This window comes from Vipera ursinii (assembly GCF_947247035.1).
Source record: "Vipera ursinii genome assembly, chromosome: 9".
Taxonomy (NCBI): Eukaryota; Metazoa; Chordata; class Lepidosauria; order Squamata; family Viperidae; genus Vipera; species Vipera ursinii.
The window spans coordinates 2215656-2241584 of record NC_139523.1 but is presented as its reverse complement, the minus strand read 5'-3'; the positions used below and the strand labels follow the sequence as shown (position 1 = coordinate 2241584).

The window sequence follows — 25929 nt, the reverse complement described above, 5'->3', positions numbered from 1 at the left end:
AGCTTTTTTCCAATTCACGTCTGCTCTGCCTCGATGTTTGCCTCAACTTCCCCTCCTGGCAAATCCTCCAGATGCGTTGAATTTGAGCTCCGATCTCCCCAGTCGGTTTGGCTGGCTCTTGGACAGCTGCAGTCCAGCACCCATGGAGAGAAATGCTGCTCTTGGGATTACTCTGAGGAAGAGGGACCGACCAGGGGTCTCTTGCTGGCTTTGGGGGATTTGGTTTATCCAGTGGATTCTCCTCTGGGCCCAAGTAGGTTGCTGCTGTTCTGGCTGGGTACCCCATGTGGGAAGGTCCTGGGCTTCTACAGCAGCCATTTCGCGCATGGGCACATTATGCCCCTTCTTACAGAGGCAGTGCTGATGCCCACAACTTGTTCTCACAAGTCCAGTTGTGCCCAGTAGCGAAAAAAGTTGGGCTCCCTTCTGCTAAGCCATGATCCATGGTTTATAAACCAAGGTGGCTGATTCCCCTAAGACTGTAAGTCCAGGGTTGGAGGCATCCCTCCCAAGCTCCTCTCTAAAGTTCAGTGTGACTGAAGGGGGAAATCATTCAACGCATGACTGGGCGATAATCAGATTAATGAGATTCGATCTAGATTAAGGGTAAGTGACGCCTGATTTGCTCGCCCCTCTTTCTGCAGCCTTGGAAGACATCTGGGCCCAAGTGCGTTAGTTAGTGCTCCGGGTGCAAGCAGGTGACTCCTGGGCCAGCATGTTGCACCTGTCGGAGAAGAGCCCAACCGGGACCCTTTGAGGCCTGTCAGCATCCCCTGACAAAAGAGCATCCGATCAGGTGCCCTGAACCGCAGGGGTGAACCTCAGGGAGGAGGGGGGGAAACAGCCCCTGCCCAGCCCCATGGCAACCGACTGGAGGCCACAAAACAAAGGAATCTGCGTTGTGCTGCTTCAGCATTTTTCTGGCACCCTGTAAATGGGCCGGGGGCTGGGGTGGGGGCTCTGTTGCCTTGGGGGATGCCCAGCCACTTTCTGCCTACAGAGGGAGGAAAGGGGGGGGGACAGCCCTGGCATTCGGGGCTTCAGAAACCAGGAAAATGGGGATCTCGGCTTGAAGATGAGAGCAAAAGAGGACAGTTGCCCAAGGGGGAAGCCTGGGCGCCATGCTGGGCCCTGCTGTGCCACGTCCCTCTCTCCTCTCTCGCATCTCTCCAAGTGTGGGGCAGGAGGATTGGCAGCATTAGAATAGAATAGAGCTGGAAGGGACCTTGGAGGTCTTCTAGTCCAGCCGCCTGCTCAAGTAGGAGGACCTGTACCATCTCGGTCTCTTTTTAAAAACCTCCAGTGATGGAGCACCCATGATTTCTGGAGGCAAGCTGTTCCACTGGTTGATTTTTCTCACTGTCAGGAATTTTCTCCTTAATTCCAGGTTGCTTCTCTCTTTGGTCAGTTTCCAGCCATTGTTTTTTCTCTTGCCTTCTGGTGCTTTGGTGAACAACCTGGCCCCCTCTTCTTTGTGGCATTCCCCAAGCTGGTGCCCTCCAGAAGTGTTGTGGCTGTGTTGCCCCCAATTGCCAGCTGGCACACTTGCACATGGAGGCTGCTGTACGGACGCCCAGCCCTGCTCAGCCCCTCCAGCGATCTTTTCTCCCAGCCTTCCCCGCAAGCTGATTGGGAGGATAAAGTGAAGGTGAGGAGGATGCTAAAGAACTTTGCTCTCTTGTCAATGAGGCTTGATGGGTTTTATTTATTTATATTTATTTATAGTATATGCCACCCATCTCACTGCCAAACGACTTTGGGTGCTGGGAACCTTGGCTTCTCTCTTGCCCATCCCAACGCCGGGGACGGCTCCCCTTTATCTGGCAGCCAGCGCCAGGGCCCAGATCTCCCCTTCTGAGGGACGCTCGGCTTCCTGGCACAGGCACCCACCTGCCTTTTCCTTCCCAAGCAAGGGAGATGCCCACCGTCCCTCCCGCCCTAATCCCGCAGTAGGACTGCTGGCTGCAGAGCTGGGCAAGGCTGAACAGGCCCGGGAGGCCTCAGCCTTGTGCTGGTGACGGGGGGGGGAAGGGGGCTCCAGGGCCTGGGCCAGCGATGAGGGAAGGGCCACCTGGGCAGGCACAGCAGTGCGGCCTAGGCTGGGAGAAGGGATCGTGTGTGCGTGTGCAGAAGGTGGGGCTCCTTTATTTGCCTTCGGGCCAGGAGAACCTGATCCTGCCTCCACGTGGCACTCGGGCCTTTGCAGCCAGACGCTTCCTCCTGTTCTTGGGCACCACCCTGGGCTGTGCTTTATCTGGCGGGCATTGCCGTGGAAACTGGCACACCTCTTCGTGTGCCCTGCAGAGCTCCTTTCCGTTCTGACTGCCGTGACTATGCACATCTCTGACTTTTCAATGCCGCCAGCGCCACGGTTGAGATTCCCGAGGGCCAGTTTGTGCTCTGGGAACTCGCAGACCACAATTTCCAGCCCTCTGTGAAGATGCAAACCTCCTGCCTGCTGCAGATACCGGCGGGAGCTGCTCAGTTTTAAATGTAACCTAGGCAACTGGCAAGTCTTTGGTTTGTGAGAGAGCAGGAGCAAAGAAAAGGGTGCCTCTGAGCATGTCCAACCTGTGAGAGGGAAATGTTTTCTGAAGTAAAAAAGTGTGTGTGTGTGTGTGTGTAGGATACTGGATTCCAAAGGGCTTTTTTTTGGAGTATTACAAGAGTATGATTAGGGTTAGGAAGCAAGGAGAAGAGACTTTTCACAAACTGGTAATCGGTTGAAGAACGGAAATGGGCACAGGCACGATTTGTCCTTACTGGTAAATATTTAGCCAGGAGAGTTTTTGATGATCTCTTTTGTTAGACTCACCTTGCTTCTTTCACAGCCTAGAACAGCCCATGTGACAAGTTAACTTTCTGGATTTTGCATCAGTAAAAGTGATTACTGGGCTTTTGATCACCGCCTGATGCAGGAAATCAACTGATGGTCACATAGATCTAGAAGCCTTCCACTTTTGTCCGGAACTGGCCAGAAAATGGATTGTGGACAGCCAGGCTCTTTATTCTGATCCATTCAGCAAAAATGCACGAGAGATTTAAGACAGGCATTTTTCTGACACCCCCCCCCCAGTGTTTCAGAAAAGGGGGGGCTACCACTCAGTGATTTCTCTGGAAGCGGGCCAGTCCGCCACCCAAAGAAAGAGGAGAGGAGGAAGCTGAGGGGCTCCCTTGCCCAGCCTGTTCTCCAGGAGCAGCCATTTTGTGACTGCACGCTTGAACAGCTTTGCCAAATTCCAGACGGGCCTCCCAGTCACGTCCACGAAGGGGCACCTGCACGTTTGTGCTGCGAGGAACTTCCTGCAAAACCAGCCTCTTCATTTGCCTGAAGAAGCACCGAAAGCGCGCTGGCCCCAGAGGGGCTGGGATGGAGTTTCTGGCAGAGTCTCAGCCTCCAGGCCTCTGAAGGGAAGCCCTGCAAAATGCCTTCTCGTGTGCAGGCCTGCATAGTTGGCTGATCATGTACAAGCACAACCTGTCCCATCCTGCTCAGGACTGAGCAGAGGAGGAGGAGGAGGAGCAGCAGCAGCAAGGACCTCCGCTTCAGTTTGCAGCCCTTTGAAAATGTAGAACAGATCTGGGCCGTCAGACGCTCTCCTGAGCTGCAGCCATTGGCAGTCGAAGCAGGGCCTGGCTGATCTCAGAAAGCACCCTTCAGTCCTGGGAAGGGGGCATATGGGGTGTGGTGGGGGCCCTTGGACTCTGCTCAGTTGGCCCTCGATTAAGCAGGGGCCGATGGGCTTCCTTGCTACCCCTCGGATTTTGCCCGGCTTTGGAGAGGCGGCCACGGGCTCTTCCTCCTCCCGCTCTGAGTCATGCGGGAGGCCTCCTCAGCCGATGTCAGCATCGGCATCTGGAAACGGGTGAAGGTGTCTCTGGCAGCCCCACTGGGTGGAGCAGGCCAGGCAACCAACTCCACAGAAGAGCAGAAGGGATTGAGATTGGCTCCAGTAAGCGAATCTAGCAAGTCTCTGCTTCTCCTTCTGTCAGGCGCAAGAAATCAGAAGGCAGAGTTAGGTCCAAAATGAGCACCGGTTTATTCCATGCTATCTTGAAACAAGAATCCGAACTAACGCTCAAGGCAAATTGGTGGCAGATAAGACTCAACGGAATTTGAGACAGCTGGACCTGGATCTCTTGTACATGCAAAGGGACGTCAAACTGATGAGGCGCTTGACCCCTCCCTCAGGTTCCACCTGGTCGTCTCCTACATCAGGGTCCCCAACCCCCAGTCCTGGACCACTGCTGATCTACGGCCACTGGGAACCGGCCATGCAAGCAATGGGCGAGTATGTGAAGCTCCATTTGTGCATGCGCTGGATTAGGTTGCCTGCACAAAACCATCGCCTCCCCCACTCCCCGCTGCCCCTGCTGGTCTGTGGAGCTGGAAAGGTTGGGGACCACCATCCTACATCTTCCCTCCCCCTTCTACCCCAGGGAATCAGGGAGGTGTTTGTTTGAGCTGCTTCTGAATGTCCTTATCACTTTTCCCTTCAAGAATGTTGCCGGCTCTTTTGCCTAGGTCAGGGGTAGGCAACCTCGGCTCTTTTATGACTCATGGACTTCGACTCCCAGAATTCCTGAGTCAGCTATGCTGACTCAGGAATTCTGGGAGCCGAAGTCCATGAGTCATAAAAGAGCCGAGGTTGCCTACCCCTGGCCTAGGTCAAGGTTCTTGCACGTCTCCACCAAATTCCTCCTGTTGGGAAGGGTCTTCAGGCAATACCCAGCGGATCCCGATTCAGACTGGAGGTTGCTCCAGCAGAGGGTGGCAGCTGGGCTGGGCTCTGGGGACTGAGGGGATGTTCCTCCGAGTCCAAGAGGCTGCTCTGCATCTCACTGTGAGCCAAAGATTTGGGGGACGTGGAGCAGAAGCAGATGGACAAGAAATGGGAAAAAAGTTCCAGTCTAGGAAATGGCGGCCAAGGTGGACTGGACTGAAGCGCTATTACAGTTTCGACTTAAGACCGGTCACTTAGCGACCGTTCAAAGTTACAGTGGACCCAGAAAAAGGGTCTGATGATCTGAATTCGAAATTCTGATCTCCAGGCCGCCTCTGCAGTCACATGACCACATTTTGGGTGTTTGGCATCAGGCTCATGTTTATGGCTATCTGCGGTGTCCTGTGGTCACATTATCGCAATTTACAATGTTTTTTTCTGGAATCTGCCACTCAGTTCTGGTTCCTGGCAAAAAACGCCCTATGGTGAACAATGGGTTTAGCTTTACAATCACAACATTAACTTAACAAGGTCGTAAAATTGGGCACATGACCTGCTTTACAACCATTGCAACCTAAGACTAAAATTGTGGACTCAAGTAGTCATAAGTCAAGGACTACTTGTAAGTAACATCCAAAACCAGTGTGATTCAAACATGGCAAGTGAGAGAAAAGAGAAAATTGAATTGGGTGGTACAGTCATGTTGACTTCACAGAAAAGCAGAGCTGATCCAAAGTGGCTCTTGAATCTACTCCTTGACCTCAAATTCTTTTGCTTTGAATTAACTGAGAATTTCCTTAGCTGCTCTTATTCATTCATGCAATTGTTCTCATGTGCACAATGCCTTTCTGAGAGCCACCAGCCCACCACTCAGTGATCGGTAGCTCCCTGCACCCAGGCCATCATCCTCTGTGCAAAATATTGTTAGATATGGAGAAACCAGCTTTCAAAGAGTCTGTGGCAGCAAAGCTGACAACTGTGGTTCATTGAAAACAAGCTGAAACACACACACACACACACACACACACACACACACACACACACACAGAGGGCAGTTTGGCGGGTCGAATCCCGAGTGCCGCGTAGCAGAGTGAGCGCCTGTTACTCGTCCCATCTTCTGCCAACCTAGCAGTTCGAAAGGACGTAAAAATGCAAGTAGAAAAATAGGGACCACTCCGGTGGGAAGGTAACAGCGTTCCGTGCGCCTTTGGCGTCTAGTCATGCCGGCCACATGACCACGGAGACATCCTCGGACAAGCGCTGGCTCTTTGGCTTTGAAACGGAGATGAGCACCGGCCCCTAGAGTTGGAAACGACTAGCACGCGTTTGCGGGGAACCTTTACATACATACATACGTACATACATGTATGTATGTGTGTGTGTATGTGTATATGTATATATATATATATATATATATATGTATATATATGTGTGTATGTATGTATATATATATATATGTATATGTGTATATATATATGTGTGTGTGTGTATATATATATATGTATATGTGTATATATATATGTGTGTGTGTATATATATATATGTGTGTGTGTGTGTGTGTCTATACACACACACACACACACACACACACACACACACACACACACATACATACATACACCATTAGAACATTTCATTAGATGCACTAATTAATTCTGAGAAAGTTTATGTCTCCCTCACACCCAGACACAGCACACTGGTTGAGGAGCAAGAAAATGGAAATGCTAAAAGAAGAGGCCAAAAGATGGAGGCAAAATTACCTGTAGATAATAACCATAAACAACAGCAATAAAAGTAGGTCCGACATGCGGCATTTTTGCCTAGGCTTGCTCACACATGCATTGTGATAATAAATATTCCTCTCTCTCTCTCTGATCCATGAGAAGTAGGATCAAATCGCCCAGTATATTCCAGCTCAGCTGTTTTACCTAAAAATTGGTTTTGCAAGCCTCGCCCTCCATTGTGATGCTGAAATGCCCCCCTCTGCAGTTTTGAAGGTACAGCCGCTCCCCGCGGCCTGTGCCAGATGTCCCGGCATTTTAGCTCAGCCGCACCAGGGTGAGACTCCAGCCTAATGCCATGTGCGAAGGCTGCTGGTTAATCATTGTCCACAGTTGACTGGCTGCTCCTAGGCCTAAAGATGCTGACTCCCTACTTCCATTTTAACTGTGTCCTGGTGCATTTCTTGGAGGGTTGCAGTAGAGGAGATGAGTAAGAGAGCAGCTTTTGTGGCGCTAGGAGAAGGGGGAGGAGGAAGCGCAGTTGTTTGCCTCATGGCTGTGGCAGACATCACTGCCCTGCACGCTTCCCATCCCCACCAGGCAGTGCTTCTGGCACTGGCCTGGAACCCAGATGGCTTGGGGATTTATTCAGCGGGCAGGGAGCCTTCTGGGATGAGCTCCTCGGCCAGGGATAGGGAACCCTGGCTCTTTTTTGACATATGGACTTCAATACCCAGAATTCCTGAACCAGCCATGCTGACTCAGGAATTCTGGGAGTTGAAGTCCACAAGTCATAAAAGCCAAGGTTCCCTACCCCTGTCCTAGGCGGAGCTTCTCAACCTCACCAACTTTAAGATGTGTTGAACTTCAACTCCCAGAATTCAACTGTGCAGGCTGGGGGTTCTGGGAGTTGGTCCACACACCTGAGGTTGAGAAACATTATGGTAGGGGGCTCCTCCTGGGAGTCTTTGCTTTGAGGACCACTGGCCTTTCTCCCCTTGAAATGAGCACGCTGGCATTTTGCTTTCTCACTACCCGGCAATCTGTGGATCCCAAACCATTTTGCCAAACGGCCAGTCCAAAATGTTTAAACTTTAGCTTCGTCATTACAGTTTCTCCTGAGCCCACTGGATGTTCTTCACCAGTATTTTCACCAGTAATCTCTTGGATTATTTCTTCTTGGGGTTCAAGAAATTGTTGGCCATGTTTTGTCGAGAGCCGCAGGTCAAAGTCATCAATTCTTCACTCAGGTTTTCTGAAGGCCATACGGGACGTTACAAGTGGGAAAATTATAGCTTTAATAATACGTACCAATATTGCCAGCCTGATATTTCTGCACTTTAATAGTTTGTCTGGATTTGTGGTATTTTTCTTCCCAAGCTGCAGAAATAGCTGTATTTCACGGTGACGATTTCCATCCCTGTGATTACTATTTTTTTGAGCCTCGGAAGATAAATCAGTTGCCATTCCAGCTTCCTCCCCACCTGTTTATTCTGGGTTAGCTCTGTTTGCAGACATAACCTACATTTTTTAAAATATTGAGCTTTCAACTACCCACATAGTGTTGTTTGAAGTTGTCTTGGGAAACTGCCAGCTAGGCTGAAAGGAGGAGTCGGTTTGGAGGTCTTGCACAGCCACAAGCAGTGTGAGGTTGACCTGCTTGACCCAGATCCATGATGCCTCCTTGGCCGGTTCCAGGGGAAGGCAAATGCTGGGGAGATTCTTCTAACCTGGGTGGCAGACGATAAAGTTATCTCTGGTTTTCATTATTCATAAGTGACTGGCTGATTGCGTCTGACGAGTTGTTAGTGTTCCTCCCAGGAATTTTAATTCCAGTGTCTTCTGGCTCAGGATTTTTCTTGCTATATTCTGCACCTAAATTGAATAAATAAGGGGACCATGTGCAGCCCTCCTTTCGTTGCTCCATGTTCTGTTTTTGGAGTGGTGAAGGAGGAAGTAAGGAAGTAACAGGACTCAAGGCCTTGTTTCCAGACACTCTCTCTTGCTACAACTGAAAATATTACTGTTTAGGGAGAAATGCTGCTTTTTCCTCCAGTCCTCCGAGGAAATGAACGAAGGGAAAAGTTTATGTTCCTCTGTGACTAACCTTGTTCCTGTCCAAACCACTTTCTCTCACATCATAGAACAGAGAATAACACAATCGAAGGGACCTTGGAGGTCTTCTAGTCCAACCCCCTACACCTTTCAGACAAATGGCTGTCCAGTCTCTTCTTGAAAACCTCCCGTGATGGAGCACCCACAACTTCTGGAGGGATTAGGATTTATTAAATTTATATGCCGCCCTTCTCCCTAAGGACTCAGGGAAGGGAAGCTGTTCCACCGACTTATTGTTCCCACTCTCTTTAAATAACCTTAAAGCAGCCAGTGGAAGAGCTCATTGTAAGCTCCATGTGCCCCTCCCCACCTTCAAACCTCACCCCCCCAGCAGTTCTGCCTTCTGAGCCTCAGTGATGTGTAGAAGGGCGATCCTGAGTGGGACCCCCGCTCTTTCCGGGGTTTGCTGAGAAGGCAGTGGGGGGGCTTTACTAGAGGGGAGACCTCCCCTGCTTAATGGGAGCCAAACCTGAGGGCAGTGGCTGAAGAGGGAGTCTTCGCAAGCCCGGCCTGGGCCCCGTGAAACGTACAATGGCAAACCAGAGACTTTGGGGTAGAGTTGATAATTTGTTTCATGCCCCACTTTCCCAGCAGCCATTTCTCACATTTTGAACCTGCCTATCTCCCTCACAGAGGGACTCTGGGCAGGGTACCAGTAAAATATTAAACACAAGAACAGCGGGAGAGAGAGAGGGGGGGAGAGAGAGGGTCTCTGAAACTGAGGTTCAGTCCAGCCTGGGTTTTCCTCTCCCTCCCTGACCCAAACACTCCTTGTCTCGCGGTGGACCTGGCGTGCCCTCACCCGAGGCCATTTGTCCAGGGTTTGCTGTAGGCACCTTTTGTTTTTCTTGGTAGCTCAGATCCTGCTGTGGGTCCAAGCCAGGAGGAGTTTTGTGACGCTCTGCAATTAGAGGCGGGTGGGAGAGTTTGGGCAGTGGCAGGGGCTCGGCCCGACAGGCTTTTCCTTGAGATGAGACTTGTGGAGGCGACACGGCAGCCACACTTCCTGGGAGAAGCATGTGGCGGATGTTGGTGCCTGTTGTTGCCACAACTCTGGAGGCTTTGAAAGAGCATCCCTCCCCACTGTTGTACCTGCGGGTGTCTTGGATCGCCATTCTCCGGCTTCTCAGAAGCAGAGCTCAAGAACGGCAGGGTGATGATGGAGATTGTAGTTGAACATATCAGCCGGCTGGGAAGGATGCATCAGCCCAGCGTTTCTCAACCTGGGTGGCTTTAAGGTGTGTGGATTTCGTTGGCTGGCAAATTCATGGAGTTTATTTATTGATTTAAAACACAACCACCCATCTTTGCAACCAACTCTGGGCTGCTCCCCAATCAAAATGTAAAAACAACATAAAAAACTTAATAAAACTATAAAATTAAGCAGATTAAAAACAACAAAAACCTTGAACCGAGTCACATAGTTTGTTATCCCAGCATTTAGTGGAAAAAATCAAAAGCTTTATGGAAGGCTAGGAGGGCTACGGCCTGCCAAACTACAGGAAGCAGAGTCCTCCATGGGTCGAGGGCTGCCAGGGAAAAAGCCGACTCCCATCAGAGAGCAATATTTATGGGGGAGGGATGTGGAGGGTGTCCACCCGATCTGACCTGTAGGACAGGTAGATGTCCTTAGGGAAAGGTGGTCTGCAGACCTCCTGGCCATGTGCTCTGCAGCCTTCAAAGGTGGTAGCAGCACCTTGAATTGGAAGGTGGAAGCCAGGCAGAGTTGAAATCAGGAGGAGGGGATGGAGGGAGGCAGCTTTGAAGCAAACACTCAGAAAAGGTTTTGTAAATGGAAGGTTTTGTTGCCATGCATCTCGCAGGGCCTGAGCAAAGCTGCTTTTCCCCCAAAAGGCAACTGGACTTTCTTGGTGTTCTGCTTCTCATCCAATAAGGTTCTTCAGGTCTAACTGACCGATGGGGAATGGGAAGATTTATATCTGTTAACACTATGAGGGTCGGTCATTAGCCCTCTGGGAGTCGTTGAGGCCATTTGGGGGCCTAATCTGTATCCTTGGAATCACCTGGATCATTCCATTCCCTGCCACTTAGTCAGAACTGAACAAGCTTCTTGGATGAGAAGTGAAATGCTCTCAAGGAAAGACACCAAGAAAGTCCAGTTGCCGTTGGGAAAAAACACTTTTGGGACAACCGTGACTTGGATGGTTGAGAATCTCCATAGCCATTGAGCATTCCAGTTCTTAATTGCTGGTGGATGAGACCCATTTGCAGAAAGACATACTCTGCACATGTGCAGAAGATAAGATGTCCAGCGTGTGAGCTCTTTGGCTGTGCAGGAAGCCACTAATGTTTTTCACCAGGCAACACTAAGACGCCAGCGTGACTGGCGGGGGAATTCTGGGAGTTGGTCCACACATCTTAAAGTGCGTTTGCAGGGGGAGTCAAAGAATGAGTGAACAAATGAAAATGAATGAATAATAAGTTTATTGCCGCTTTGAATGTACACTAATCGGCATACCTTAAAAAGAAATTTCATTGCATTCAGCTCTCAAAGGGACACCAAGACGACAGCTTCAGCTGTGTGCTTTAAGCCCCCCCTCCTTCTGCCCTCCAAGCCCTCTTTGGGCCTTGTCCCAAGACTGGTCCTCCTGGGGGGTGGGGGGGGCCCTGCTTGGGAGGAAAGGTCCATCTTATCCAGGCTCTGCTGTGGGTATGTGGACTGTGGGGGGCCGGAGGAGAGGGTGGGGCAGGAACCGTGGTGGTGGGGGAGAGCCAGTTCTAGCTGCGTAGCACAGAAGCTGCTTCCTTGGGCCAGTCCTTCCTCAGCCCAGCCTACCTCACAGGGTTCTTGTGCTGGGGATGAGGGAGTCCTAGCTATGTGGTCCGGTAACCCTGAATGAAAGATACAAACCAACAAAATATTCTGCTGCTGCATTCTGCCAGACCAGCATTAAGGGGCGGCAGTAGCAGCAGCCCGTGTCCTCTGGGCCCCCTCCCAGCCATTGGTGTTGCAGACCTGCTGTCCAGAGGCAGCTCCTCCGAGCCGCATCCATTCCCACCGTCCCCGTTTTGCATCCAAATTTGACTCAAATCAGTAGGAGAAAAGACGACTCGTCCAATCCAGCCACAGAACCGCCCCGCCAGAGCTACACGCTGGTGCTGCCCACCCACCATGCCTCCCCCTTCCCCCCAAGATTAAATAATACCCCAAAGGTCCTGTCGATCTTCAGTAAAATCCCACGTGCAGATCAATGATCCATTTGGGGAAGCCATCTTCCTCAGAGATCAATCTCCCCCTGGGTCCGCCATGCCTGCTCCCTTGCTCGGGGCCCTTTGGGCCAGCCAGAGCGTCTCCCTGTGCTGGGCGGCCTGGGCTCTGGGTCTGGGGAGTCCGAGAACCCGACACCCTTTGCCCTGCTGGCCCTGAGTGCACATCCTCTCCCTGCCCTGAGCCCCTTGCTTGCAGGGGCTAGAGGGGGATGCTCTGCTCCCCGCATGCTCGTCCTCCCTTTCTGTTGGGGAGCCCCCAGGCCCAGCGGCCCCCTCCTGCCCCCCCCCCGGGTCCCTTTTGGCCGCTGGAAGAAAGACGGGGCGGCTCCGTAAAGCTGCTTTCTTAAGAGCTGGCAGAGTTAGACCTGCGTCTTACTCCCATCTTTCTGGCCGAATTTGTAGAACTAAGCTAGGCAAACCTAGGATGAGTATGTTGTGGGAACCAGCCCATCACTTTAAATCCTCAACTTACGACCAGAATTGGGACCAGAATTTTTGTTTCTAAGCAAGGCAGTTGTGAGTGCGTGATCTTTTTTGCCATGGTTCTTAAGTGAATCACAATCACAATTATCAAGTGGATAATTGGTCCTTAAGTCAGTCTGGCTCTGCCCCCTCCATTAACCTTGCTTGTCAGAAGCCAGCTAGGAAAGTCACAAATGACATATGTGTAAAGATTTTTTTGTTTCTTCGTCTCAGAAGCATCACGATTAAAATGAGGCATACTATCTGGCATAACATTTAAAATATAAAATACAAAATTAAAATATGTACAAATTAAAACAGATGTTTCCCAGAAGTATTAAAGTTGGGATATAAACAAATAAATACATGTCAGTTGCCAAGCATCCAAATTTTGATGACATAACCACGGGGATGTTGCAATGGTCATAAATGCGAGGACTGGTTGTAAGTCACTTTCTTCAGTGCAACACACGGTTGTAAGTCGAGGACTATCTGTATCGGGACAAGCTGTCATAGGAATACAGTAGTTCTGGTTTCTTAGTAGGTTCAGCATGTTGTGCGAACTTGGCCGCCTAATGCCGGCTGCCCGGTGGTCCAAGACCGGAGAAGCCGCTCCGTTTTTGGCACCTTTGAATTGGCAGGTCACATACCGGCTGGTGGGAAGCAGCTCATCCGACGATATTGGCCTTTATACTAATCAAGCGGCTCTTAATTTTAATACGGACTTTGTTCGCAATGTTCCCCAACACGCTCGACTAGATTCCTCCGGTAACCCATTTCCTGGCTCTCCGCGCCAATTAATCCAAAAGGAAAGACGAGCCGAGCCGAGATTAGCGACCGCCGGCCGGGCCGAGCGGAGGCTCGCGGCGGAGCTCCGTGGGCGCCGGGCGGGCTGTGTGCGGAGCCCCTCCCCCGTTGTCCCGGCGCTGACCTGGAGGACGGCGACCCCCCCCCCCGTGAGGCTGGCCCCTCCTCCCGCCGGGGAGGGCGGCGGCGGCGGGGAGCAGGCGAAGGAGGCGAGCCGGAGCAGCCGCTTTGCGCTCCCGCCGGCCGGAGCGGGCCGGGGCGGCGGGATGGTGGTCTTGCTCGGGAGGAACCTGCCTTCGCTGCTGGCGCTCTTCAAGAAGAAGGGTGAGCCGGCCGCCTCCGCCTCCGCTTCGGCGCAGCAGCCCGGCCAGGGAAGCGGGCGCCTCCGGGGGGGGCGCTGCGCGGGAGAGGCTGGGGCGCGACGGGGCGCGGGAGGGGGCTGCTCGGGGCCCTGGGCTCTTCTCCGCCCCCTCCCCGAAGGAGACGCAGACACGCGGGGGCGGCCGGGGGGGTTCCCGCGTCCCCCCTTCCTCCAGCGCCCCCGCCCCGGCCCTCGCCCGCTCGCCCATGGTCGCCCTTCTGGCGGCGGGCGGGGCCGGAGCGGGCGGCCTTGGGGCGGGGGCTCCCTTCCCCCCCCCGCCAGGCTCTTCCAGCCCCGGCTTGGCTTCCCCCGGCTTGCCGGAGGCCGGGATGGGCCGGGCGTTTTCCGCCCTCGGGGTGGGGGCAGAGCCCGCTTCGCCCCCCGCCCGCTCCCTCCTTGCTCGGCGAAGGCCCGGCCGCCCAGCGTTGCTCCTGCGCTCTCGGGCCCCTCCGAGGCCGGGCCAGGCGTCGAGTGGGCGCCCTGCAGCTTCGGGGAGAGGCTGCCCTCGAGGTGGGCGCCGGCCTCTGGCTGCGGTCAGACGCCTGGGCGCCTTTGGCCCCTTCGGGAGTCCCTCGGCGGGACCGGGAGAAGCTGCCCGGGCAGGCTTGGTCCGCCTTCCTGACTGAAAGATGCGTGGACTTCAGCTCCCGGGGTTCCCTTGCCACCTTTGCTACTGGGGGAACTCTGGGAGATGAAGTCCGGCACCTTTAAGTTGCTGTGATTGGAGACGGAGGATTGATAGATGTAAAAGCGCTTTTCAGTTAATCTGGATTCCCAACGATTTTGTGGATACATAAACATAGTTTGTCGGACGATCGTAGTTTTAATGACGGCGACGGTGGTTTCTCATTGCCGCCCTTTGAGATCTTTATGACTTTGCAAGTCTGGGGATTTTTGGTGGCTTGAGCTTTTCAAGGTCAGCCATACTCAGCTTTGGATGAGAATCGAACCGATGAAGCTTCTTGGATGATGAGAAGCTATGCGTCTTCAAGCAAAAAAACAAAAAAAATCCAGTTGCCTTTTGAAAAAGAAAACGGGCCTTTGAGACTCAGCTGGGTGCTTTCATTTCACAAGTTAGCAACCTTTTGAGTCCCTAAAAAGTATTTTTAGTTTTAATTGTGAGGGTTACTGCACATTGCGGTGCACAAAGTTGTAGCATTGTTAATTGTAATTCTTTTTAGTTTTTCAGAATTTCATTAATGGATTGTAACTAAATATATTGTGCATTTTTTAAAGAAGTAAAAAATCATTGTAAAACTTTTAAACATAATTTAAATATCAGGAACAATATTTAGTAAAAAAATAAGATTGTAAACTATAATTATAAATTGCCAGGCATTCTATTAATAGTACTAGAAGTTACTCTTGATTTTTAAAATCTTATAAATTTGAAATATTAAAATGTAGAACATAGACGATATTTATGTACACATTAAAATGTCCATAAAGTGTAACCAAAATTTTGGAGGTGATATAAATCCATATATGAAACTGTAACCTGGAGAAGTTTTGCAAATACAGTTAAATTCTGTGTCGGATTTACTTTTAAGATATAAGATACTATTTTAGACATCCAAGCATGCAGAACTGGTACAGTCAGCTCAGTTCCCTTAATAAGTTGCTTCAGTAGTCAGTGCCACACCATCCTTAAAGACGTAGTTAATTGTAGTTTTTCATTCCATAATTAGTTAAATATAGCTCTGTGCATTTATGTATTGAAAGAAGTATGAAGAAAAAAAGGTTTTATTTAACATGTTTGTTAACTGCCCCAGTCATGTAATTCTGAGATTATACATGACTATGAAAAAACAAAAATGTACTCCCCCACTAGATAAAAGAAGCCGCGCCAACCTGATGAAATAAGACCAATAACAAATCATATGAGAAGGGGGTCCTAACGGTTGGGCAGGCGGGGGAGCACATTGCGTTAAGATCCAGGCCCCATGAATTTCACAAGGATCCCTTCTCAAAATAACAGAAGGATGGACAGAGTGGACTTCTCCAGGCAGTGCCAGATGGACTTCAGTGTTGTGGTAACTGGAACCCTGAGTTGGGCCTGAGAGGAACCTACTGCGTGGACTTCAAAATTAACCAGGGAGGGGCTGATCCTAGCAGACTTTCCACTGGGTGCTGGACTAGGTGAAGACCCAGTTGGGTCCAAAGGTTGCCAACGCAGACTGGTTATAGTTTATAGTTATAGTTTATTTGATTTATATACCGCCCTTCTCCTTGGTAGGGACTCAGGGCGGTTCACAGGGCATATATAAAAAAGACAATACAAAAATTAAAAAAAGATTAAACCCATGCCCAATTAAAACAGTAATACAAATTTAAAAAACAATTAAAAACCCATAATCCCCCATCAGGCCAGACCAGCTATTTCAAACAGGTGGGTCTTCAGGCCCCGACGGAAAGTACGGAGGTCTGGTGCCATCCGGAGCTCCACCGGCAGTTGATTCCATAATGCCGGAGCACCCACAGAGAAGGCCCTCCCCCTGGGGGCCACCAGTCGGCATTCCCTGACTGGCGGCACCCTGAGGAGGCCCTCTCTGTGGGAACGCACAGGGCGGAGGGGAATCGATGCCGGCAGCAGGTGGTCCCTGAGGTATCCCGGACCCATGCCATGTAGGGACTTAAAGATCGTAACCAACACCTTGAACCTCACCCGAAAGACAACTGGTAACCAATGCAGCTCGCGGAGCAAAGGTGTAACATGGGAGTACCGGGAAACTCCCAAGACAACTCTCGCGGCCGCATTCTGTACCAGTTGGAGCCTCCGAGTGGTCTTCAAGGGAAGCCCCATGTAGAGAGCATTACAGTAGTCAAGGCGAGAGGTCACGAGCGCATGAGTGACCGTACACAGGGCGTCCCGGTTCAGATAGGGCCGCAACTGGCGCACCAGGCGAACCTGGGCGAAAGCCCCCCTAGTCACGGCCACTATATGATCTTCCAGGGTAAGCCGTGAATCTAGGAGGACTCCCAAGTTGCGAGCCCTATCCACGGGGGGTAAAAGCTCACCCCCCATAGAAAGAGATGGAACATTTTGAATGTCCCGGGATGCCGGAATGCACAGCCACTCAGTCTTGTCAGGGTTGAGTTGAAGTCTGTTCCTCCCCATCCAGACCCGAACCGCCTCCAGGCAACGGGACATCACGGCGAGGGCATCACTGGGGTGGTTTGGGGTCGAAAAGAAAAGTTGGGTATCATCGGCATACTGATGATACCCAACTCCAAAACCACGAATGGTTGCAGTGGTCCAAGGGGTGGTGCCCGGGTGCTGCCCACGCCCTGGGATGCGATTCCCTAGGTGGGAACCCCTGAGAACTTGCAGTCAGAAAGAGCACAGCCACCTTTTGCTATCTGATTGCCGCCTTCCAAGGATTGATGCCTTGGCTGAAGCCGCAGTGCCAAACCGGAGAACACAACTCCCGTCATTGGGGGCCACCCAACTGGGGATGGGCAGGGAGGCAGGACATGGCGTGAATTGCAGCCTTGCAAAACACATGTATCTACTTGTGTCCAAGTAGGATATTAAGTACCAAGGGTGGCATTGCGTCATCACACTGTGATGCATCCTTTGTCATTTTCAGATGACTGCGGTTTGTACCAAGTGCCTGTGGGTGATGTGAATTGTGGTCTAATCCATCTGAAGAGTTCCAGGTTGAAAGAGGCTGAATAATTGCAAAGTTAAATTCTATACCCAAAATGTTGTTTTGTCTTCTGTGAAGGAGGAGAGTCCCTCTGATGCCCAAATTGCCTTGACTTCCGGAGGCAGAAGGAGGGCGGGGGTGGGGGAGGCTTGCTTGCTCTGCTTGGCTTCTGGCTGTTTCATCCTAGGAAGAAGGAGCAAGGAGCAAGGATGCTCAGGAAGGGAGGCTCCATCAATATTGATTTCGTAAAAGGAGAACCAGATTGTGGAGAGGGAAGAGGAGAGCAAGTAAATGCCAAGTCAGCACCTTCAGTGGGGTGGGGGGAGAGACGGCCTTCCTGTCACTCCTGGAGTTCAGACAGGCAGGATTGTACTGATCTCCCGTTTTCATCCACATTATGGCTGCTGCAAACAGTTCTTGGTGGCAGCTGCCATCTAAATCTAACTTTCTTTTAGGAAAAAGGCACACAAACAGACGCAGCCCAAGAAGTGCACAATTTATGGGCTTTACAGTTGATGCTCTCGTCCTCAAGACACTTCTGTTGTCTCCCTTGCTAGCCTTGCAAGTGTTCGCACGAACAGGACTGTGGAGCCGCTTTTCCATGCTCTGGTTCAGAAGCACTCAACCTTATATAGGTAGTCCTCAAGTTACAACCGCGACTGGGGCTAGCGTTTCCATTGCTAAGCAAGTAAGGCAGTCGCACCCAATGTTACGACCCTTTTGCTACGGCTGTTAAGTGAATCACTGCAGTTGTTAAGTGAATCATGTGGTTGCTAAGTGAATCAGGCTTCCCCCATTGACTTGGCTTGTCAGAAGCTGCCTGGGAAGGTCACAAATGCTGATCACCTGATCCTGGGATGCTGCAACCATCATAAATACGTGCTGGTTGCTCAATGGGCAAACTTTGATCATGTTACCATGGGGATAAGTGCGAGGACCGATCATAAGTCTTCCCCCAGAACATCAAATGAGGGCTAGTCAGATGGCTGCAGGCGGGGGACCCCTGCCCTGCCAGAGGCTGAGCGCTCACCTGGGGGCCCAGACATACCCAGGGAGAAGACCTGAGATTTGAACTTTGGCCCCTCCGGCTGAGCAGCCGGGAGGACCTGGCTCAGAGACCCCCTTCGGGGCTTGGGGTCAGAGCAGGTCATGCTGGTCGGGGACCTGACGTTTGTCCGTGTCCTTCATTGCCTTTGCCCCCAGAATTGCCAGACCTCAGGACCTCTTTGCAAAGCCATGATTGGTTGTTCTGGGAGGCGGGGGGGGCATGGCCTGCCTTGGTCCAAGGGGTTGCGAGGAATCGGACACAAGACTGAACAACAGCTGCTACAAAGATGGACCCCGTCTACTTTTCCATGGCACAGCCAACACCCAGCTTTAAGCTCCAGCCTTGTCATCAACTCCAGGGAAGATGATGAGAGGTTTGTGAAATCTCACCCCAGACAAGGTGATCAATTGTCTAAGCGCTCCTCAAAGATCAGATTAAAAAGGAGGTTGTCTTTTTAAATAACATCCAAACAGCTATTAAGAGCTAGGTGGGTGGCAAAAACGGTCTGCCGATTCCTTGGGAGGGCTGGGCGTGTGATGGCACAGCGCCTGGATACCACAGGGCGAAAAGGGATTGTTTCACACAGTGACTCTTCTCCTTTGGGTCTCTTTCCGTCTGAGCTGGATTTCTAGTCTTTATTTTGGACCCTCGAGCGGGGAACCCAATTTGCGCAACGTAAATTGGACTGATTGGTCTTGTGCAGATGCTGGGGTAGCGCAGGTCTGGTTTTTGGCTCCCCTCCAGCGAGTCACAAAAAATATGCATACATAAATACTTTTAGCATTGTAGTATCAAATTTGATTTTTATTTTATTTTTTGCAAGAAAAGAGGCATAGAAAATAGTATAGAAACGGAAACAATTTCAGGGAGGGGATGCGCAATCAAAACACTGCTTGCCTGTGCTTTCATGAAAGGAAAAGCTAATTCGGATCTTGATAAACAAAGTACATCAACCATCTCCCGCTACCGATCAGATACAGATTTATGTATTATGTAATAATTTATATAGCCAGACCCATCTTCCCTGGGGGGGGAATGAGGGGGGGCTGCTGCTTTCTGCCTTGCACAGTGTCAGCGGTTGATCTCTGCTTTATTTTTAGAGGTGCCTCAGTAGATCTGGAGTCAGTAGATCAGCCATAGTCTTGACTTCACTAAGTGGTGCATTGTTTGCTTGTTTGTGTCAGAAGCATCACAATTAAAATAAGGCATAGTGCATGACATAAAATTTAAAATGTAAAATACAAGATTAAAATATGTACTAATTAAGCAGATCTTGCCCAGAAACTAGCAACATTAATTGCGTCCTGCCGTGCTGCCATGAGGTCCTCAAGCGTATACAGATCAGGATACAAAAGGCAGATATACATATGTGTCGTGGTCTGCATGTCACCACAGTCGCAAAGAGCACAAGCCACCGGATGGCCCCATTTGTTCAGGGTGTCTCTGGGTCTGTCGTTCCCATGCGCAGTCTAGTCAGTGATTTCCATACTTCCCAGATTTTCCATACTTCCCAGATTTGGTCAGACCCGGCTGCCGGCTCCTCCATTGGTTCCATCCATTGTTGGCACTTTGTAGCTTTCCACAGGTCCTCTCTCTCTGCTTCCAAGTCTTCCAAGTCTTCTGTCGACCTAAAGGAGCTTTTCCTGGATTTTATTCTCTGCTGAGCTGGCTGTAGGCCGTAGAGAGGGCCTTGTCTAAATATTGATGACTGGAGGCTTTCTGTATGCTGCTGCTTCTCAGCAAACAGCAGGCAGCGCAATGCCGGCTAGGTGGTAGATCTTATCTGGAGGGGAAGGTTTAAGGCATCTGGTAATAATTCTGCTAGCTTCATTCAGGGCAACGTGTACTTTCCCAGCTGATTTATACCAGACCGGGCGGGGTATTTGCCTGCCGAGGAGCAAAGAGCTAGAGCTGTCGCCATAAGGACTCCTGGTTTGGAAACCCAGGTAGAGGCAGTTAATTTCCTGAGGATGTTCCATCGTCCACTGACCTTCAGCTTGCTACAGTGCTGCTTATATGTTAGGGCCCCATCCAGAGTGGCCTCTGAATATTTAGGCCTGGGACAAAGTGATGCATTTATATCTCTAGATCCCGCCGGAAGAAATGGCCTAAATAAACAGCCGAGCGGCTGGGCAGTCGATGGCTTGTGCCGGGCCCAAATTGAGAGGGTGTCTTTGGACACGGTCACCTTGCTGTGCTAGAAGTGAGCCTGTCCACAGCTCAAGCACCGGTGGGAGAGCAATGCTGGTGCTCAGAATTTGGGCTGCTCAGCCGAGTTAAAGGTCGAGCGCCCTGATTTAGGCTAAGTTTTAACACCGGCCTTTCGTAGCTTGGCAAGTTGCGTGAGGCTTACTCGTTTGATTAGGTTAGGATTAATGTATGGTGTAGGTCTGGAGAATATATTATCTCAGTAACCAGAGCGAGTGTGCTGTGTGGCTTCAACTACCAAGTGCCCATTTCAGTCTTCAGCATTGCCAGGAAAAACTCCCCATTGAAATCCTGCCTGGATGGTGTGGCAGTCTCGGCCAATGATTGACGTTGGAGCCAGTGTTTTCTGTTTGAAAGTGAAGCCGTGCAAGTAAAACGGACCCGATTTTGCTCAGACTCACCTTCTGCCCCCACACTATTCCCCCCCTTTCTGTTTTGGGAGTGGCTGAGTTCTGTGATTGATAAATCCACAATAAAAAAGTGCTGCCCTTTAAGCTGGATTGCCAGGTTGGTGTGTGCCAGGTGCTGCAATAGTTGTGGTATCAGTCATGTGATTCTGCCCTGGGCACTTTCACCTCTTCCTTGCACAGAGTTTAAAAATGTAGGCTTTGAATGGGAACAGCCTAAGCTTGTCGCTGAAGGGTGGAAGGGAACGAGAAGGGGGGCTTTGAAGTGAGGCAGGGGACGGTCCTGGTTTGGGGCTTGTTCTCCTAAAGGGGGGCGGCTGTTTGGGAGACCTCTGCTCACTTGGCGTCTCAGGCTAGAACAGCACTTCCCAACCTCAGCAACTGCAACTTAAAGTTTCATGGACTTCAACTCCCAGAATTCCCCAGCCAGCATACACTATGTGGACTTCAGCTCCCAGATATACTAGGGTTCCCTCCACGGAACGGTCCCTGATGCCCAAAAGGTTGGGGGCCTTTGTACTAGGGATTCTCAGGTTGGAGTCCATGCACGTTAGCTGGAGAATTCTGGGAGTCGAAGTCCACACATTGTAACATTGCCAAGGTTGAGAAACACTCCTAGATCAGTGGTGGCAAACCTATGGCATGCGAGTCAGAGGCGGCACTTAGAGCCATCTCTGTGGGCATGCGTGCCACCGCCGCCAGCAGCTAGCGCAGGTCCATTAGGCTGCCACCTGGAGCGGCAGCCCCGCCCAGCACAAAGGCGAAGTGGCTGGCTGGCAAGCTCAAGTAGAGGTGGTGAGCATGCCCAGCAAGCCAAAGGCCACCCCGAATCCCCATCGGCGCCTTTCCCTCCCAGTCCCAGCTAGGATTGCGTGCTTCCCCTCCCCATTTCTGGCTTTTCCTGCTTGGGGTGGCCTTTTGCCTGTGCGAGTGGCTGGTGGCCATGGTAGGTACTGAGGTGCGTGAGGGGAATGCACTCCACCCATGAGCGCATGGGGCCAACAGCATCCGGCAGCAGGGACTGCGTAGCCTGATGTGAATACCGGCTGGCCCTCCAGCAGCAGCACTGCGGCGGCACCGGCGGCACATGGAGTTGGAGCACGTGATGTGGACTGCCGGACACGCCTACTCCGTCCCATCTCCTCAGCTCCCTCGAGGGTCTTGCCCTTGGCCTGCGCGTGGAGTGCATTCCCTCGCGCACCTTGGTACCTACTGCGCCCACCAGCAGCTCGCGCAGGTCCATTAGGCTGCCACCCAGAGCCGCAAGCCTGCCCAGCATGAAGGAGGCAAAGCGTTCGGCTAGGAAGCCCCACGTAGAGGTGGTCGAGCACGCCCAGGGCCAGCAGGCAAAAGGCCACCCCAAGTGGGGAAAGCCAGATCCCCATCGGCATCATGGCCGCCCAGGCCCAGCAGAGGTGAGGGGGAGGCATGCAGTCCTAGCTGGGACTGGGGGCGCATGGTGTCGATGGGGATCCGGTTTCCCTGCTCAGGGTGGCCTTTGGCTTGCTGGGTGTGGGCATGCTCTATCATCTCTTCTTGAGCTTGCTAGCCGGCCGCTTCACCTTTGTGCTGGGTGGGGCTGCTGCACCAGGTGGTGGCGATGGCCTAATGGACCTGTGCGAGCTGCTGGTGGCAGCGGCCTGAGGCGGGGTCAAGGTGTGTCGGGTGTGTGAGGGGAACAGGCTCCATGTGTGGGCCAAGGGCAAGATCTGCGAGGTGGCTGAGGAGATGACCAGCAGCGACCTGCTCTCCAACTGCAAGCAAAAACAGATGGGATGGAGTAGGCACATCCGGCGGTCTGCATCACGTGCCTCCCCCCTCCCCTACTCCGTCTGCTGCTGGAGGGCTGGCCCGGTATTGGCTGCGGAGCCCCAGAGTGCACCGGTCGAGAAGCCGACAGACTGTGGCTGCTCACGGACACCGTCGGCCCCCATGTGCTTGCTGGCCTCTGTTTGCGGGGACCGATGGTGTCAGGCAGCAGCTGCCCCAGCCCCTGCCTCGCCTTACCCTGTGGCAATGGCACCTTTGCCCTGCCCCGTCTCACCCCGCAGGACGAGCCTCCTGACCCCCACCCACCAGAGATCCCCTGGATCTCCCCAACCCTGCCCGGCCCTCACAGGCATCCCCCCCAATAAGCCACATCGAGGTGGCCACGCCCACCCTAGCCATGCCCACCCAGTCTGCCATGACTACCACAGGCACCCCCCACCCCACCCCCCTCTGAGGGCACCACAATGCTGATGCGGCCCTGGCACTTTGCAATAAATAACTGGGTTTTGGGTTGCGGTTTGGGCACTCGGTCTCTAAAAGGTTTGCCATCACTGTCCTAGATGGACAGAAATGAAGCACAATAAATCTATGAAAAACAAGTCCAGCTGTATTAAGAGCCTATTCTTGTGCAACATAAGCCTTGCTCGATTTGACAAAAATTCTTTTGGGTGGCGTTGTAAAGCTTATGCTGCATAATTCAATCCTGCTGTAAGCCCCCTTCTTACAGTTGGTAGGATCCACAATAATTACAATCTGGTAGTCGTTGATTTCTGTGAACTGGTGACAGTATAAAGATTAGGACAGCCTTTGTGAACTACCGTACAGACCAGACCTGCCCAGTTGTATTTCCAGAGATGTTGGATCATAATAATGGCACGTAGTGCAGTCTACCACATCTGGAAGACACCGACGTGAGGAAGATGATTGCCTCACGGTTAATAACAGGACGTGTCCCTTGCCTTGTCAACGGTGGCTGTGAGTCCTGGTTTAACAACTGCCTGGTGATGCTCCCTGAGGGAAAGCAGAGGGCTCTTCCTAAGAGAATTGGGCCATTCCTCGGCCTAGGAGGGGTTTTCGTAGGCTTCACGTGCCAAAAATTGGGCAGCCCTTGGTGGGAAGGACCTTCCCTCCTGCCACCGTGCAGAGCTGCTGCCTGCCCAGATCAGGAAAGGCTCTGAAGCTTTTCTGCCTTCTATTTGCTGCTGCTGTGTGTGTGTGTGTGTGTGTGTGTGTGTGTGTGTGTGTGTGTGTGTGTGTGTGAGAAATGGGTCCTCATTTGCCTGCTCAGTCTGAGGTCTCTTCTTCCCCTCTGTGTTTCCAGGTGCTGCTGCCCAGGCGGAGAAAGAGCAGAAGCGGCTGAACGTCCAGTACAAGGCTGTAGAAGACCAGCCGGACAACGTGTTCTTCCCCAGCAGCCGCCCCCAACATCTGGAGGAGCTGCACATCCAGGCGCAGGCGGGACTCAAGTCCTTGCAGAGTCTAGGTAGCGCTGACTGGGTTGGTGGCCGGAGGGGCTGGGGAGGCCTCGTGGGGGTCGGCTTTGGAGCTGCTTGCTGTCTTGGAGGGCTCGCCCCACACTGATGTGACAGCTTTCCTTGCTTAGCATCACATCTCAAAGCCAGCAGCTGTGCACGTGGCACTGGCCAGCCTCTCCCAGCCTGATGCCCTCAAGATGTGCAATGGGTCCTGCTTGGCAGGAGACTGAGAAACGTTGGGCTGAAAACTCAGCTGTTGTCTGTGCATCCATATTTGGATTTGTGGAATGAAGAACACAGAATTTGTGGATTCAGATGGCCCTTACGGGTCAGTCGGGTGCAGGAATCAGTCTATTAAGCTGCCCCAACGGGTGGGCCTGTCTCCATGGCTCAAGTCAGGAAATTCCTCTGAAAATCCATCTTTTTGTTTAACCCTTGGTAAGCCCAAAGGAAGTTTAGAATTGCAGTTTTCTTCAGAGGCTTCTCAGGCTTGTCTCGTGAGCCCCTGGCTGCCCCATTGCAGATTAAAAAGGGCTTTAAATCTCACTGCAGAGCTCAAGCAGGGGATTCTGAAAACTAACAAATTTCAGCATTCTCATGTAGAATAGAGCTGGAAGGGACCATGGAGGTCTTCTAGTCCAGCCCCCCGCTCAAGCAGGAGAACCTATACCATCTCAGACAAGTGACTGTCCAGCCTCTTCTTAATAACCTCCAGTGATGGAGCGCCCACGATTTCTGGAGGCAACTTGGTTAGTTGTCCTCACTGTTAGGAACTTTCTCCTTAATTCCAGGTTGCTTCTCTCTTTTGGTCAGTTTCCAACCCAGAATTCCCCAAAATTAAGCGGTGCCAGGATAATTTTGTTTAATATGAGAGTCTGAACATGCCATTGTGAGAAATGTGTGGCCAACTCTTGGTTTCACGGTTCAAAAATTTCACTGATCTCTTGGGATAAAATTCATGGGACTAGTAAAAAATAATACCTTTTTTCAGTGTTAAGTGCAGCATGTAGGTTTCACATAAAATTAAGGCACAGGTCCCTTTGCCCCCTAGAATATAAATTCACATGAAATGAAAAACAAAAACAAACCAAATGCATTGTGGGCCACCCTCTGTTTTGTTCTCTCAGTTGTGGGGAAGGGGTTCCTTTATGCATGATTTGTGAAGGGGCTTCTCTGTATGCCTTTCAGAGCCTGGGAGTTGGGTCGGGGTCTCGCGGACGGAAGGTCTCCTGCTTCTGCTCGGTGTTGGCGAGGCTGCAGCTGAGGCACCCGGGCAAAAGGGCTCTTTGCTTGTTTCCAAAGGCCAGGGGCCTTTTGTGGGTGGGGGAGGGGGCCGGACGCTCCGAGGGCTAAATTGGGCCATGTAATTTTGTGCAATTTAGGTAATGACGGAGGAGATGACGTCACGAAGAGGACATCCTTGCCTGAACTCTGAAATGGTTCTGCCTTCCCTAAGTGGAATCACAGGGTGATGGGATGGCACCGGGGGCGGGGGGGGGGGGGGGGGAAACCAGACAATGGTGGGCTTTGGCGGGAGCAGAATTTGAGACTTAAGCTGCCTAGAGTTTTTTCTTGGAGAACAACTGATTGTAAAGTGGGATATCACATGACTTCATTGCTCAGAGATGGCAATCCCAGCAGTCCTTGTCATCGTCATTAAGCAAGGACCGTGGCCAGAGGCAGGCCAGCAACCTAGAGCGGCAGGCAGGGGTGCATTATGGAGTGTAGACAGGTGGGCAAAAAAGTGGCAAAGGCAACTTGTTGGCTTCTCCAATTATTTTGATTGTTGGAAGCGGACAGGGAAGGTCACAAATGATGATTGTGTGACCATCATAATGGTGAGCTGGTTGCCAAGTATGTGAATTACGATCGTGTACTGCAGTGTCAGCAACCGTAAGCCCTGGTCCTAAGTCCCTCGTTTGAACAGTTACCTATAGATAGGCCCTGAGT

At 51.7% G+C, this 25929-nt stretch overlaps 1 protein-coding gene across 7 annotated transcripts in view; it reads left to right on the top strand.

The window, feature by feature from the left end:
• The window catches only part of NHSL3 (NHS like 3), a 69807-nt gene that overhangs the window by 24588 nt on the left and 19290 nt on the right, over positions 1-25929 (top strand). For 4 of the 7 annotated variants that reach the window (XM_083369264.1, XM_083369265.1, XM_083369269.1 and 1 more), the window contains exon 2: positions 23826-23987. In XM_083369264.1, coding sequence (XP_083225390.1) covers positions 23826-23987 — 162 coding nt within the window. Of the gene's footprint in view, positions 1-13257; positions 13385-18365; positions 18493-23825; positions 23988-25929 lie in introns of those variants that run through there. The other 3 variants (XM_083369268.1, XM_083369267.1, XM_083369270.1) reach the window with 2 other exon arrangements.